Source organism: Saccostrea cucullata, unplaced genomic scaffold (assembly GCF_032062105.1).
Source record: "Saccostrea cucullata isolate Sc308-1 unplaced genomic scaffold, CSIRO_AGI_Scuc_v1 ctg1071, whole genome shotgun sequence".
In the NCBI taxonomy this organism is placed as follows: Eukaryota; Metazoa; Mollusca; class Bivalvia; order Ostreida; family Ostreidae; genus Saccostrea; species Saccostrea cuccullata.
Genome location: NW_026921032.1, coordinates 164,721 through 180,915, shown reverse-complemented (window position 1 = coordinate 180,915; position 16,195 = coordinate 164,721). Strand labels below are relative to the sequence as shown.

General features: G+C 34.0%; 1 protein-coding gene across 1 annotated transcript; it reads left to right on the top strand.

Annotated features, from left to right (window-relative positions):
* Positions 1-772: 772 nt before the first annotated feature.
* On the top strand, positions 773-15,870 carry LOC134259022 (ferric-chelate reductase 1-like). The gene is made up of 19 exons (XM_062741615.1): positions 773-1,023; positions 1,567-1,715; positions 1,988-2,091; positions 2,498-2,993; positions 4,190-4,381; positions 4,737-4,835; positions 4,968-5,121; positions 5,710-6,035; positions 6,354-6,551; positions 11,758-11,856; positions 11,984-12,137; positions 12,326-12,442; positions 12,816-12,931; positions 13,462-13,548; positions 13,746-13,817; positions 13,958-14,057; positions 14,165-14,305; positions 14,479-14,567; positions 14,937-15,870. Exons 1-19 carry the CDS (start codon positions 810-812, stop codon positions 15,027-15,029), a joined length of 3,000 nt encoding a protein of 999 aa, XP_062597599.1. The 5' UTR covers positions 773-809; the 3' UTR covers positions 15,030-15,870.
* Positions 15,871-16,195: the final 325 nt, after the last annotated feature.

The following is a 16,195-nucleotide window of genomic DNA, read 5'->3' as shown; positions in this document are numbered from 1 at the left end:
GATTGTGCTGATGGTAACGCATAATACATTGTATTACCAAAGGTGTAAACTTATACAGTTGTCGTCAGTATAGGGGCTACTCCTACAACAGGTAATCAACTCACCAATCAATCGATGGGTCATCGAACATTCGGAAGTATCAGTGCAATAATTAGATTTATCACCTACGATAACTGAGCACGAAGTACGAGATCAGTCTTCTTTTTTATCTGGGAAGTCTTTATTTATGTATTGACCGAATCAAAGGATTATACATTTGTTAAATTATTTTCTTTGGAATAAAAAAGAAAACAAAAGACACACAAATTCACCTTTTCACAATTTTTTTAAAGATTATAACGACATCTTCAGACTTTCTCTGTTTTTTTTAAGAAACTGGATTCAATATACTCAAATTTATGTGTTATCAAGCAAACCAGTTACATTTATTTAATTACAAAGTAACTGAAAATAATATACTAGTAATTATCTGCATACATAATAAAGGGTTACACCAATCTCTAAATACAAAAGTTGATCCAGATTACAAACACACGTACTTTTTTCGAGACCCAGATCTAGCTGGAGCCATGCAGAGGTTTTCTTTCTTTGTGTGTGTGTGGGGTGGGGGGTCCAAAATTGTCGTTATGACAATTAAAACTTAGAATAGTACATCAGTAAACAAAGTTGGTCGTGTCTTCAACCTTTTGAAGTTTCGCTTTTATTCTCAAAATGTACAACCGTTTCAGCCAATATTTTGCATTTCCTCATAAATTTCGTTGCAGATTTTTTCCAATAATTTCTGAAGACTGTACATTGACATATGAAGAATGAAACGTCGGAGATGCAGGTTGTCCTTCGTCTGCCTGTTAACTATACTAGTGTTTATGACGTCATCAGTGAGTGCTTACAGTCAGGGCGCGGGGGCTCAGGCCTGCTCCTCCCTCACCCCCTGGCATAGTGCCAACCAACCACAAACAAACCCAGTCCCTTACGTAATCACCGTGTCCAAAACGTCATACCGCCCTCTGGAGCAAGTTGTAGGTAAGTCAAAATAGCTTTATATGTAAATTGAAAGTTTCGCATTTATCAAGTCAAATTAACTCCCCGCCCCAACCGTACAGAAAATGATGATTGCATTTAAAAGAAAACAGAATAAGCGCCATCTTCGCTTGCTAAGGGTTTCTGATACACCACTCTCCTCATTATGAGGAGAATAGCGTATCACTAGACCTTACGAGGAGGGTAGATCTTAAGCGTAGGCTGGGAGGGGGAGGGTTTAGCACCCTTCTTTTAAAAAAAGATATACATATAAGCATTGAAAATTGGGTCTTACCTTTAGGGAAGGGGGTAACCCCCTAACTCAATTTTCTTTCGACGCCTATGTACGTATAGAGTCAAAAATAGGTGGGTGTGAGTAAAAAATATAATTAAACAAGAAAATGGATAGAACAACAAAACAGATAATATTCATTGAAATCAATTTGTTTATAAGACACATGACACAAATTTATGTACCATTTTCTATGTTTTAAATGTAGACTATTACCCCGGGTATATAACATTGTCAATTTCTTCTACTTTCAGTGACTATTCAGGCTTGCAAAGGATATTCTTTTAAAGGATTTTTAATTCAGCCGAGATTGGCGCAGTTTTCCACTCAGGACGTGAAGATAGGAGTGTTCGGCATGTACAGCAATGCCCCATATCAGTACACGTGTCCCGATAGTCGAAATGTACGTACTAGTAAACATCTCAATTAAGGTCAAGATCTAGTAAATGAAAGGTGCCTACAGAGGTTCATTCTCTTGAATTAGTCATTATCCAAGACATTTAAACAGTTAATGTATGTCACAGAGGGAGTTAGCAAGATTCCAGTTGCTGGAGAGTAAGCCTAGCTATTTCTCTCAACTTTGCCTCGGTAAATAGGTTTGCTCCTGGGGAACTGGAAACTATGAAATATCTCAGTCATTGTATACTTTAACTGCATGTATATATTGTATTTCAGGGAATAAGAGGACAAGCTTTAACACACACATCAAGTGAAGATAAGACCAAGATTAGAATTGTCTGGCAAGCTCCCAGAGTACCACAAGGCCATGTTGTCTTTAGGTGAGTATTTCCTGAGGAAGAACTATCCATCCTTAACCTACCTTCTATAGAAAAACACAAACTCAGAGCTTGATCTAATGAAAATTTCTACATTCAATGTAAGAAAGATATAAACCCTTGCTATTTTTTAATGGGGGGTGGCATTTTTTACCTGAGAATTTACAAATAAGTAATAACAACTGCTATATCCATACTTGCATCATATAATTCAGACTATTGACTATTGCCTGACTTAATTCCTTAGTGATTTGATTGATAAAAATTATGAAAAATTAAGAAATTCAAAGATGAAGTATATGCATGCATCATGAACTGTGTTGCTTGGATGCTGAAATCAGTTTTCTTCTCTCTTTTTAGCATGTACTGAGTTGCTTGGAAATGGTCTAATCATGCTGATATTTTTTAGGGCCACCATTTTGCAAGAGTACACCACTTTTTGGGTTGCTGTCAATTCTCCTATTGTGTATGATGCTTATAGTTCAGTGAGACTGGCACAATCCCAGGTCCTCAGTCTGACCAATAACATCTCTCCTATCTGTAATGAACCTGTGCAGCCATCTACACTACCACCACCACCAACGACGGTCACAACAACAACCCCCAAACCAACTACACCAAAACCAACAACAACTACACCAGAACCAACAACAACTACACCGAAACCAACGACAACCACACCGAAACCAACGACAACTACACCGAAACCAACGACAACCACAATGAAACCAACAACAACTACACCGAAACCAATGACAACTACACCACAACCAACGACAACTACAATGAAACCAACAACAACCACAATGAAGCCAACAACAACAACACCAAAACCAATGACAACTACAACGAAACCAACAACAACTACACCAAAACCAACAACAGAACCCTTTACACCTCCTCAAGTAATTTTTACATTAAATCACAGTTTTATTTTTGGTTTTCTCAAAGAAATTTATTTATTAATTTTTTTTTTATTTACTTCAAACACCTTTATGATAAATGATACTGTACGTACTCTTTAAAGAGTAAGGTTCCTTCTTATTTGTTTTGTTATTGTGACACATATTTGTAGTTTTCTATGATGATCAAATGTGTGGACGTAGATTGCAATTAATAATCACTGCACTGTTAATGATTATTATACAGAAATAATTGCATGCAAGGTAATTGGAGCAGACATTTTGGTCAACCATTTGTTTACCTATGAGCAGAATGATAAATCAGTCAGTTTTTGACCGTTTACGCACATGAATTCTTCCCTGGCAGGTGTGTCAATAAAGCTTAATTACAGTGTTTTTACTCATTTCTTTGATATTCATAAAACTGTTTATAATATAAATAAATTGACTATAATTCTAGCAGTTAAAAGATTTTGAAAGCCTAATTTAGAGTTTGCAACTAACACTGAAGCTGTCAAATTTGAAAATACAAATTTGATTACTAATTCAGAAGTTAATTATTTAATTCAGCTCAATGACCTTTACATGAAAAAAGCTTTTGAACTCATGCACTGCTTTCAATTCTAAGGGCCACTGTGGGCTCAATATGTAGACATTTAATGCAGTGTGTGGTTAACATTTATAAGTGCAGTTTATGAAGCCAAGGTGATAAAAATGTCATTCCTAGCTGTTATTAAAGCCAGCCATAGGTTGGCCTTATGTCAGGTGATCTTGTTAGAGAAGTCTGACAATGACCATATTTATCTTATGTGCTGACTGGAAACTTTGGCAACCATTAAGTCCTCTTTCATTGACTGGGAGCTATTTGAGTAATTTGCAGTTGATTTTCAGCTAGTACATGTATAAGTAAAATTCTATAAGGAAAAAAAAGCTAGGTCACCAATCAAGTGAATTGGGTGCACATAGTATTATAGAAATATTGTAGTACTAAATTGTAATACATGCTCATTTCTGATTATCATTTTATTTGTTATAACTATAAAGTTAACTTGAAAACACTATAGCTTTATAATTATATATTATTAAAGATTTTCAATGCAGATTCTTTTAATTCTAGTTTGTTGATGAAATGGCCGATTAGATGAATCTATAACTTTAACATAATAATATACCTCTTAGTTTCCTTTCTCTAACTACAGGGTACCTATTTACCTCCTGACCCGGACTGTAACAAGACCAAAGGTTGTTTCCATGACTGCAGAAGGGGGGTGTGCTCGTTCATCATTTCCTGGAGGGACAGAGAGGGGTACCTTGACATGGAGATTAGGGCACATATCCCCCTCGGGGGAGATAGATGGGTGGCAGTGGGCTTCTCTTATGATAACAAAATGGTAAGGTTCCCTAAACTAGCTAGAATTTAATTTTATTCTTAATGGCAACGTTGTAACAATTTATTTGTAGATCGAATATGCTATCAAAATTTATGTCATTTAAGAATTAAATTAAAATTAGCTGCGTAATCAATCTACAATTATTAGAATTACAATTCAATGATTTTTTCAAAATATGCTTGTAGATTAATTAAAGATTTTATATAGCTAGTCTATATAGGTTGTAGATCTTGGAATTTTATTATGACCACGCAATTGATGGTTTAATTCATGCTATGAAGTAAAAGCATACTAAATACCTACACTAATGAACTAGTGTTAAGACTCTACAATGTGACGTTATGTTTGTTTGTAGGGCAGTGACAGTGTAACCGAGTGTATGTCTGTTGGTGGACGAGTCAGTGCCTTCCAGTCATACAACTCAGATACTCACAGCAACTCAAGGCTCAGAGATGTAAGAATGTTTACTCCTGAAGTTTAAATAAAGCTCAGAACTTGTATAACTTTTACGAATTTGTATTTAGTACATTTAGCTCTGACTATTCTGAGTAATTTAATTCATTAAATTGGCTTCTTTTTTTTTCAGCCCAAACTGGGACTAAGCAGAGAGTATGGTTCTTTTGTGGATGGTATATTTACTTGTGGATTTACCAGGGAAAAACTGGTTCCAACCGAGAGCAGACTGTTTAACCTCAACAAACAATGGTACATCTTGTATGCTCATGGAACAGCCATTGAAGGTAAGCTCTCAGAGTGATTTATAGATACATACAGCATTGAAAGAACAAAAATATATATATTGATCAAAGATTTTAATTTATATTTAACTACTGTTGAATACATTATAGATCCTTTTAGAGGAGGACAGGGTATGATATTTTTTATCAATTAATTCACTTGGCATAGGAATTTTTTGCAATTAAATATATTTGAAGTTTAATCGTTTATGGGTATATGCATATGTCAAGCATTAATTTTGATATGCAAGGTAATTGGCTCATATTCAAAAGGAGTTGAATTTTTTTTTTTGATTTTTTAAGTTTTAATTTTTTTTTTAACAGAAATATTGATCAAATCACAAATTGAACAGCTAAAATCAGACAACTCCTAATTTAACCAATTATAAATGTGATATATGTGTTTTCAGGAAATGCAAAGAGATATGTTTTGATGCTTGTTAAATATCATGTTTGATTTTTTTTTATTGCATGCATGCAGTTTTTTACTAGCTGAAGTTTGTTATATTCATTGTGTATATTGTTTACTGTAACTTTTGAACATGTGAAACAAACATTACAAAACGAAAGTAAATTTGAATTCTCTCTTAGGATTGAAGCTTCCCCATATGTACGACCCAGCACCACCAACATCAGAGAATGCCATCAATTTCCAGGCGTATTTAGTTAATATGCCAACCACTACCACCCCCCGCACCACTACCACTCCCTCTACAACGGTAACCACGGCGATGACCACTACCACCACGACAACCACTACCACTCCAAGACCTACCACAACCACCAGAAGAGTGACTCTCAGGCCCACCACACCATGGCGACCACCTGTAACATGGAAACCTGTCACAACCAAGGCCCCATCCACCACCATCAGAACCACAACCATTCATGATCATGACAAGCACACCCATTATCATGTTAGGAGCTAAATGTTCAAATCAATGTAGCACATTTATAAATTTTTAATTGGTTATAGTTAACAATATGGCAGGAAATTGTACCATATTTAATGCTTTATTTAGGAATCTACTGATTTTTTTACTATAATTTTTTTGCAATTTTATGAGTGTTCATTTTTCTACGATTTGTTATTGCAATATTTAATTTTGAGCATAGAATGGTCAATAATTCCAAAATATTAAATTGTTGCCAAAAAAAATTTCTAGTTTGTAAAATTTTTGGATAAATGAAATGAACCTTAATTAATTTTAATTCCCTTGTTCTGTGTGTTGCAGAATGAGACCCTTCAGGCAGACTTTGGGTGTGGGGACACCAAGGGATGCTTTGCCAAGTGCAGTGGGGGGCAGTGTGACTTCATCATCACATGGAATGACACTGGGGAACATGTCCAGTTCGAAATGAGGAAGAAATTCTCTACGATGGACCCAAATGACCACTGGATGGCAGTGGGCTTCTCAGAGGATAAAAGAATGGTAACTGGAAAAAAATGGTGGATGGTTTAGTTCAATGATATAACAACTGATGGTGTATGCATGAAGAAAATGGTGACTTGGTAACTAAGGTGAGGGTGCATGATGGAAAATTAAATGAGGATAAAGGTTATTTGCCTGTACATGTTGATTGTTAATTATTTGTTATGTATTGTAGTTACCGCATGACATCAATTTCATTGCAAGATTTAATTCAGTTAATTAAATTCATTAGTTATATTGCTTTATTACAGAACAATACATTCTCTAAATATGAATTATTTATTATAGTTACTCTGCTTTTATAAGCATTTATTCAATTTCACAACTCAAAACTGTTTGCTCTCAATCTCACAGAAAGTTTTGTGGATTATCATTAAGCAATATGTTAAACTAAGATTTCTTAACTGAATTTATTGTAATGAGATCTAAGTAACCTGTTAGAAAACAAATTATTTCAGGTTTAAACATTACATAGGTCACCAGGAAATATTTGCTTATAGCTGGAGGTCATTTTACAAATCAATACACATGTATATGTAACGATTTAACTAATGATAAAAACCGTTATCTGGACAGTGACTGGTGACTGATATATTGACATGATGTAATAATAGTCCCATTTTTGTCAGGTAGAAATTATTAGCTGTCATGTACCAGCCAAATTTGGTCTAGATAAAGCATAACATTCATATTACATTTATTACAGCAGTCTGTTATGAGTACACATTCTACAAAAAAAAATATTGTATATTTTCTCTTTTTAAAATGTTTTCTTCCAAAAAGCTCAAATAATTTTTTTCTTGACATTTGTCATAATGTTTGCCCATCTTTCATATAATTACAGGGATTTAACCAAACTTGGCATAAATGTCCTTTAGGAAAAGATTCTGATTTTTTTTTTTTGAAAGGAATAGTTAATGTGTTCCCTTTTAAATGGAAATGATGAGTTCATGTAAGCTACATATTAAAACAATACTGTGGGTCTTTTAAATGTCTTTAATTATTACATCGACTCATATATCTCAAGAAGTGCTTGGAAATAGAGGAAAATTAATAGCTTGTCAACTTGATATCATGGATAAGAAACAGGATGTCATTCAATGTAGTCTACAGACTAATGGGTCTGTAACAGAATGATAATTCCATAATAAAAAATAAAAAACAGTAAAAAGGATGAGAATATTTGGATTAATTGTAGACAATTAAAGATCAAGACAGCAGATCAATTGAAATGTTGTGGAATGTTTCAGAAGTATATTTTTAGCTCACCTGAGCCGAAGGCTCAAGTGAGCTTTTCTGATCACATTTTGTCCGTCGTCCGTCTGTCCGTCTGTCCGTCCGTCCGTCTGTCTGTCTGTCCGTCCGTCTGTAAACTTTTCACATTTTCGACTTCTTCTCAAGAACGACTGGGCCAATTTTGACCAAACTTGGTACAAAGCATCCTTGGGTGAAGGGGAATTTAAATTGTTAAACTGAAGGGACATATCCCCTCGCAAGGGGAGATAATCAAGAAAAGACAAAAATAGGGTTGGGTCATTAAAAAATCTTCTTCTCAAGAACCACTGGGCCAGTAAAGCTGAAACTTATGTGGAAGCATCCTGGGGTAGTGTAAATTCTAAATTGTTCAAATTATGACCCCCGGGGGAAGGGCGGGGCCACAATGGGGAATCAAAGTTTTACATTAGAAATATATAGGAAAAATCTTTGAAAATCTTCTTCTCAAGAACCACTGTGCCAGAATGCTGAAACTTATGTGGAAGCATCCTGGTATAGTGTAGATTCTAAATTGTTCACATCATGACCCCTGGGGGAAGGGCGGGGCCACAATGGGGAATCAAACTTTTACATAGAAATATATGGGAAAAATCTTTGAAAATCTTCTTCTCAAGAACCACTGTGCCAGAAAAGCTGAAACTTATGTGGAAGCATCCTGGTATAATGTAGATTCTAAATTGTTCAAATAATGACCTCTGGGGGAAGGGCAGGGCCACAATGGGGAATCAAAGTTTTATATAGAAATATATAGGAAAAATCTTTGAAAATCTTCTTCTCAAGAACCACTGGGCCAGAAAAATTGAAGCTTATGTGGAAGCATTCTGGGGTATTGTAAATTCTAAAGTGTAAAATCATACCCCCGGGGGAAGGGCGGGGCCATTATAGGGAATGAAAGTTTTACATAGAAATATGTAGGAAAAATCTTTGAAAATCTTCTTCTCAAGAACCACAGGGCCAGAAAAGCTGAAACTTATGTGGAAGCATTCTGGTATAATGTAGATTCTAAATTGTTCAAATAATGACCCCTATAAATGGAAGGGCAGGGCCACAATGGGGAATCAAAGTTTTATATAGAAATATATAGGAAAAATCTTTGAAAATCTTCTTCTCAAGAACCACAGGGCCAGAAATGCTGAAACTTATGTGGAAGCATCCTTGTATAATGTAGATTCTAAATTGTTCAAATAATGACCCCTGGGGGAAGGGTGGGGACATTATAGGGAATCAAAGTTTTATATAGAAATATATAGGAAAAATCTTTGAAAATCTTCTTCTCAAGAACCACTGGGCCAGAAAAAGTGAAGCTTATGTAGAGGCATTCTGGGGTATTGTAAATTCTAAAGTGTAGGAATCATGACCCCCGGGGGAAGGGCGGGGCCATTATAGGGAATGAAAGTTTTACATAGAAATATATAGGAAAAATCTTTGAAAATCTTCTTCTCAAGAACCACTGGGCCAGAAAAGCTGAAACTTATGTGGAAGCATCCTGGTATAGTGTAGATTCTAAATTGTTCACATCATGACCCCCGGGGGAAGGGCGGGGCCACAGTGGGGAATCAAAGTTTTACATAGAAATATGTAGGAAAAATCTTTGAAAATCTTCTTCTCAAGAACCACAGGGCCAGAAAAGCTGAAACTTATGTGGAAGCATTCTGGTATAATGTAGATTCTAGATTGTTCAAATAATGACCCCCGGGGGAAGGGTGGGGACATTATAGGGAATGAAAGTTTTACATAGAAATATAAAGGAAAAATCTTTGAAAATCTTCTTCTCAGGAACCACTGGGCCAAAAAAGCTGAAACATATGTGCCCATGGAAGGATCATGGGGTAGTGTAGATTTCAAAATGTCTAAATTATGATCAGTGGGGTAGGGTGGGGATGCATTATGTATAACAAAGGGGAAATCTGGAAAAGAACAGAATGGTCAAAGCTTCTCAGGTGAGCGATGTGGCCCATGGGCCTCTTGTTTAGGTATACAAATAAATTTAGATATATATGAAGGTCATAAGGGAGCCACATTAGTTTGGGAGGCACAACTGGTACCATACAATGGGGGGGGGGGTTAGGGGGTACTTCCAAGGAAAAATTCCTTGACCATTAAAAAATATAAGAAAAAAAAATAAGAAGTAGTTATGTTATTTTTTTTTTTAAATATTATACTTTTTATTGCCAATACTATGAGATCATTAATTTTAATGTTTCATTCCGAAAGCACTAGCACTATATGAAATATCAAATTTGATGTTTCATTTTTTTTCCCAATTAGACTAGAGTATCTCAAACAGATTAAAAAGCAGTAATTGTTATTTAATTTCAAGGATCCTAATGTCCTAATCATGGTGTTGACCATAGGAATGAAATTTCTCTCTTCCTGTTGCATGTTAAATTCCTACATATAATGTTACACACACTGTATAATATTTACCCCGAGGAAATAAATATATAATCGGTGATGGTATCTTAACTTCAGGGTGTTTGCATGTTAAGGTCAAGATCTAGTAAATGACTTTAGACTAATGTTTTGGTGCTAGATCTATTGTGACGTCATAATCATGAATTTCAACTTTCTTTTTCCCGTACTTTACGGCTTCAGCAGAATTATGTAGAAAAAAGAGTATTTTCGTGACATTCAATTTCAAATCATATGAAAAGTAAACCGGATACCTATATTAAATTTGATATTGATTTAAAGAAGAGGCCATGAACATACTAACTACCGTTTTCTGAGAGACTGTAGGCAATCTGGATACATTTCCTTTGTCGAATATGATAAAAACTCCCATATTTATGATCGGTTTTCTTAATTTTTCATTGAAAATGGCAGTTTAAAATACAGTTTTTCATCTTGTTTACCTACAAATTATGTCCGGAAACACCTTATTTGACCAAGCTAAAGTTTTAAAGCATCAATAAAGGAATTTATTTCTCAAATTTGATAAATCTGTAGGCACCTTTCATTTACTAGATTTTGACCTTAAGTAATTTTCTGTCATGTTCATACTGCATGTTAAAATAATTAATTATCAAAAGATAACTCTAATGATATAGTAAATAAATTATATATTCTGTATCAAGGGAGGTAATTCTTAGCTAAAGTAAAGTAAACCTCAAAATGTGATGTATATAATAGAGATTATTGTGGATACTAAGGAAAAATAAGCTTGTATGTTGATCTTTGAGATTAATTGTTTCTCATACTGTCTATTATTATTAATCAAACCTTATAAATGAATTGTTAATGTGATTTCTTGATGCAAATATAATATATATATAATTCATGATGATATTTGACTTTAAAATCGATATATAATCTAGAAAGTTCAATAATACTGCATAGAAAAGAGCTCTTTAAAGAAATTCCACCCACCCCCTATATAAGAAGAAATAAATACATGGAGTTGGGAATCAACAACCTTATAAACAGCCACATTTTGTCATTGTTATTACCGCTACATTTTTCCGATTTCCGCTACATACTGAATAAGCAAATATAATATATATATAATAACTCTGCAGTGAAATTTAAATATTTAGATATTATGACCATTGAGGTGTTTGTTACAAAAATCCGATATATATAAATTTAGAAAATATGACTTTCATAAAAAATTGTGGAGATGCGTTGAAAAGATTTGCAAATTATTGGTTGATTTTAATATAAAAAAAAAAAACATACTGTTCATAGTCCTTCTTTCACCTCCCCATGGTGAGCAGGGGAAACGAGTCTTATGCATGTACATGTATTATAGGTTGTACTGTACACGCATAAGTGGCTGGCTAACGAAAGATTCAATGTAGCAGTAATATATACTTTTTATGTAGCGGTAACGTAAGGTTTTTTGTAGCGGTAATGACGATGTAGCGGTAATGAAAAATTTGAAAATGTAGCAGTAATGATACACACCCATGGAGTTATTGTTCTGTTACAGGGTGATGATAGTGTGACTGAGTGTGTGAGACAGGAGGGTTTTATTGTGGTCCATCAGTCATTTAATGATGTCACTAAATCAAACACAAGACTAAAACAGGTATTTATCCATCTAACCATTCATATCATTCTTTCCTCATTTTTAAGGAAATCCAGAATTCGATCAGGAAAACTTATACCATCTTAAGTTTTCACCCCCATGTGTTAATTAACTGCTTTATTCACAGAGTGGTTTGGGACTGAGTGATGTTTCAGGAAGCTATGTGGATGGGATGATGATCTGCCAATTCTCCAGAAAGAAGCATCTTCCTGATGAGAAGCAAATCTTTGACTTGAACAATGATTACTACATGTTTTTTGCTTATGGAGAGGCCTCACAGGGTGTGTACCAATAATTATCACACAAGAATTCTTTTTCTGCAATTGATACTTATATAATTATTTGTATCTTGTACCTCTGGTCAGGCATACATCAAGTGACCAAAATGTAATTTTTATAGCATTATAGATATGTTTAGTACAAAACACTTATAGACAATTTATTAATCAATGATCATTACATGATACAGGTGAGAAGAGGAGACACAGTTTAAGGGATCTCCCCATTGTTTCCTCAGAACCTGTAGATCTCCAGAAACACAGCAACATACAGGGAAAGGCTGTATATTTCCTGGTCAAAGTTCATGGTATGTTAAATCATGAACAATAATAGATAAAAGAGCTTTTCGTAAGAAAATTCATTTTGTTAATACTGTTGCTGAGTTACATTTTCCCCCTAGAATTAACTGTTACCAGTTAATGACCATTGATACTTTTTTATGTATATGAACAAATGTCAGTAAAAAAAAATCACAGTATTCTCTGTAGATTACCAGAGAGAGAGAGAGAGAGGGGGGATAAAGTGGGATAAAAAAACCAAACTTTGTGTGATAGGAGAATGTGCAGAAGGTCCTAAATCCCTCTCTCTGCATCCACTAAATACACCCCTATAATTAGTTATTTGAGTGTGTTAGTCCATCTCTGCTAAACAATCATAAACTAAATTCTTCTCTTGACCAGGTTGTTTGATGGTCATTGCCTGGGTCTGTCTAGCCAGTATTGGAATCATTGCTGTACGGTACTATAAGACTGTGTGGCTGGAGGAGACTTGTATGAGGGAGAGAATCTGGTACCAGGTGAGCTACACTGCCAACAGGCCTCAATCTAGTTCATAACCTTAAAATAGCTGAGAACTAAGATCTGCTTTGTTTTTCCTTCCATAAATCTGTCTTTTAAGAGTTTAAAAGTTACTTTATGATATGTATTATAAATTCTTTACAAAATTGGTTAAAAAATTAAAGCAACGGGGAGTATTTTCAACCAATACTCTTAGTTTGGAAGGAGGGGTGTTAAAATGATTTTTGTTCATAATAAGAATGAAAAAGAACAAGATTATATTTCTTGACAAATATACTTTTGAAGTTATTATAAAGTATAAAGTGTTTCAACTTAATGAATTAGTCTAATCTAAAAAAATTCACAAAAGCTAATTGTTCACATGGAGCAATTAATATAAAGCAGAACTGTTAGAGGCTAACCATGCAGATGTACTCTCTGTCAATTATTATAGCCAAGTTATAAATACACCATGCAAAATGAAATTAAAAAAAATTGTTTTTTATGAAATACATGTACCTAATAGTTATCATCATTATTTTTTTTTCAGTCTCATAAATTCTGTATGATAACCCTGTTTCTGTGTGTAATGGTGGGAATAATCCTGATTTTTGTTGAAATACAAGGGTATAGTCAGGTAAGAATTAATTAAGTCAATAAGGTCTTAATTTTTACTGTGCAAAAGTGTAAACTTAAAGCATTATTATAAAGTATACAATTTTAAACTTTTCGGTGGCTAAATTAACAGAGCATTTTTATTTGGACAACTGTCTCCTAAAATTCCAAAGTAATTGCTTTCTATTACCGTATTAAATGGTATGTTTTTTTTTTCAGATTGATGGCAAAACCTTTCATCAGGCTCACCCTATTATGGGACTTATAGTCACACTCTTTACTATTGCAAATGTAAGTCAGCTTTACTTGGAATGTTGTTTTTGTTTGAACCATTTTAAAAGTTTAAGAATAAAAAGTAAAATTTGTGAAAAAAATTTCTGTAAGCCTCCCTTCAAAAGAAAGTACATGTTTATGACTTATTACAATTTCAGCCCATAATAGCCATTCTGAGGCCCCTTCCTGGCACTGTAAAGAGAAAAATATTCAATTGGATTCACTGGGCAGTTGGCACGGGTGCCCATTTCTTAGCAAGTAAGTTATATAATTTCTGTACATAAACATACTTTGTATTGTGTTGCCTATTCTTGATGATAACTGAAATTTGTTCAAAAGTATAATGTGAACATTTTGTTTTTCAGTTGTGACAATATTTGCTGGTGTGGAGTTAGCCAAAGCTAGAGCCCCCTTCTACATTAGCTACATTCTGATAGCATATGTGTGCTACCTGTTTATTGTATTCTTCATTTTGGAAGTTCACAGCTTTATTTCTAAAAGAGCAGGTCAGTTAGGAAACTGTTTGTCTGATTTCATGTGGATTTATTAATTTTAAATTCTATTCTTAATTTTGACTCACGACTATACGCAATGACTCAACAACATACGACATGAATTCTATATGTGTATGTTGTAATCAAGAGATCTATACATAAATTATTCTCCTACTATATTACAGAACATAAGAGGGATCAGACATATATTTATGAAATGCACAGAAAGCCCCACTACTCCAGCGTGAATCACTCCCTGGACGTTGAGCCACCGGTAATTATCTAGTACATGTACTCACTAAGTTTCCTCCTTCATTGTTTTCTGGTCATTTGAGTGGACGCAGTAACCCCAGATTATCTGCTACCTGAAGTATAGGCTTATAATCACTCAACCTCATATCAGAAGCATATATTTTTATCTCATTACAAAAAAATAAAGGACTCTTTAGGAAACTAAAGTAGCTACACAAATATACAAAATTAAACTGACTGATTACCTATAATGAAGTCATAGTGAACATCCTGCATGAATGGTCCATATTGTGAATATGTAGTCTATTAATTGCTCCTTTGAATTGATTTGAATAATTCTTTTATATTCTTTAAATGCAGATTTTAATGTACATTGTATTTATTTTTACAGTACAGCAAAGTGAAGAAGGCCATATTTGGTTCCCATATTCTAATTACAGTAACTGTGACAATTATTATGTGCATTCTGCTGTTCATATCCTAAAAACAACAAAATCCTTGGAGGGTTGTTGTCTGATATTCCTGTAAGCCTGTAGGCAGTAGACTGTTGTCTGGTTCCAGTCTGCTGCCATGAAGAGTTGTCAGCAGGAGGAGAGTGACTTAATGTACAAGTCTTTATCCTTTGCTCTGGCAATGGGATTCTGGCTGGCCCTTAATTTAAAACCAGGTCTGGTTCTTAATCATTGCTATACCTTTATTATAAGAAATGATTGCAATTAAATTTTATATATGCTTTTTTTTAAACAAACAGTCTCAAGGCTTATAATCAGGACCTGTATTTTCTTGTTTAATGAGTGCTGGTTTTATTGAGTGTTACACTGGTTCTCTTTAACTAGTACCCGTGTTGCAAGTTGTATGTTTAGCTGGTTTAATATCAGTTTGTCCCATATCTGTGATGTCTCTATCTTGGTGATCATAATATCAAAAATATTCATATTCATGACGTTCAATTAACTTTAATTTTGTCATCATTCACATGTGTTTTTTCTTGTTTATTTTTTGTGTGTAACTTGATTTTCATTGTACATTGCATCTTCACCAATTTTTCCATCTAGTAATTTAAATTATTAGTTTATTTATGATTGTCATATATGTATCATAATTCATATATGAATGGATGCGAGTGTTTTCTAGTCATATTCAAAATACAGAATGTTTTTGTTCTAAGAGAGAGAGAGAGAGAGAGAGAGAGAGAGAGGTTTTGTTGATTGTACAATACTTGATTGAAACATGAATTTACAAAAAATGTAGTTGTAGGAGTTTTTCCTTCCAGTTTTTAGAATAAGTCTGATGCAATGTGATATTTAGAATTGGAAATAAACATTTATAATAAGTCTTTGAGCTTCTATTTGTGTCATTGCTAACCATAATTTAAGAAGACTAAATAAAAAAAATAGAGATAACATATAGTTAATTTCAGTTCTAATGCAATTTGTGAACAAGGTCATGAATCTAAAACAGATGAAATCCCCCCCCCCCCCCCAAAAAAAAAATCCCTATCATAGAAAATGTTGTTATGCATTAAGTACCATGGAGTAGGTATGTAGTTTATTTGATAAAATAAATTATGTCAGAAAGGACAGTACATGTATGTAGCAGGTTTCATGTTTAACGCCAGAAAAGTCTTGCATTTGAAATTGCATTTGCAAA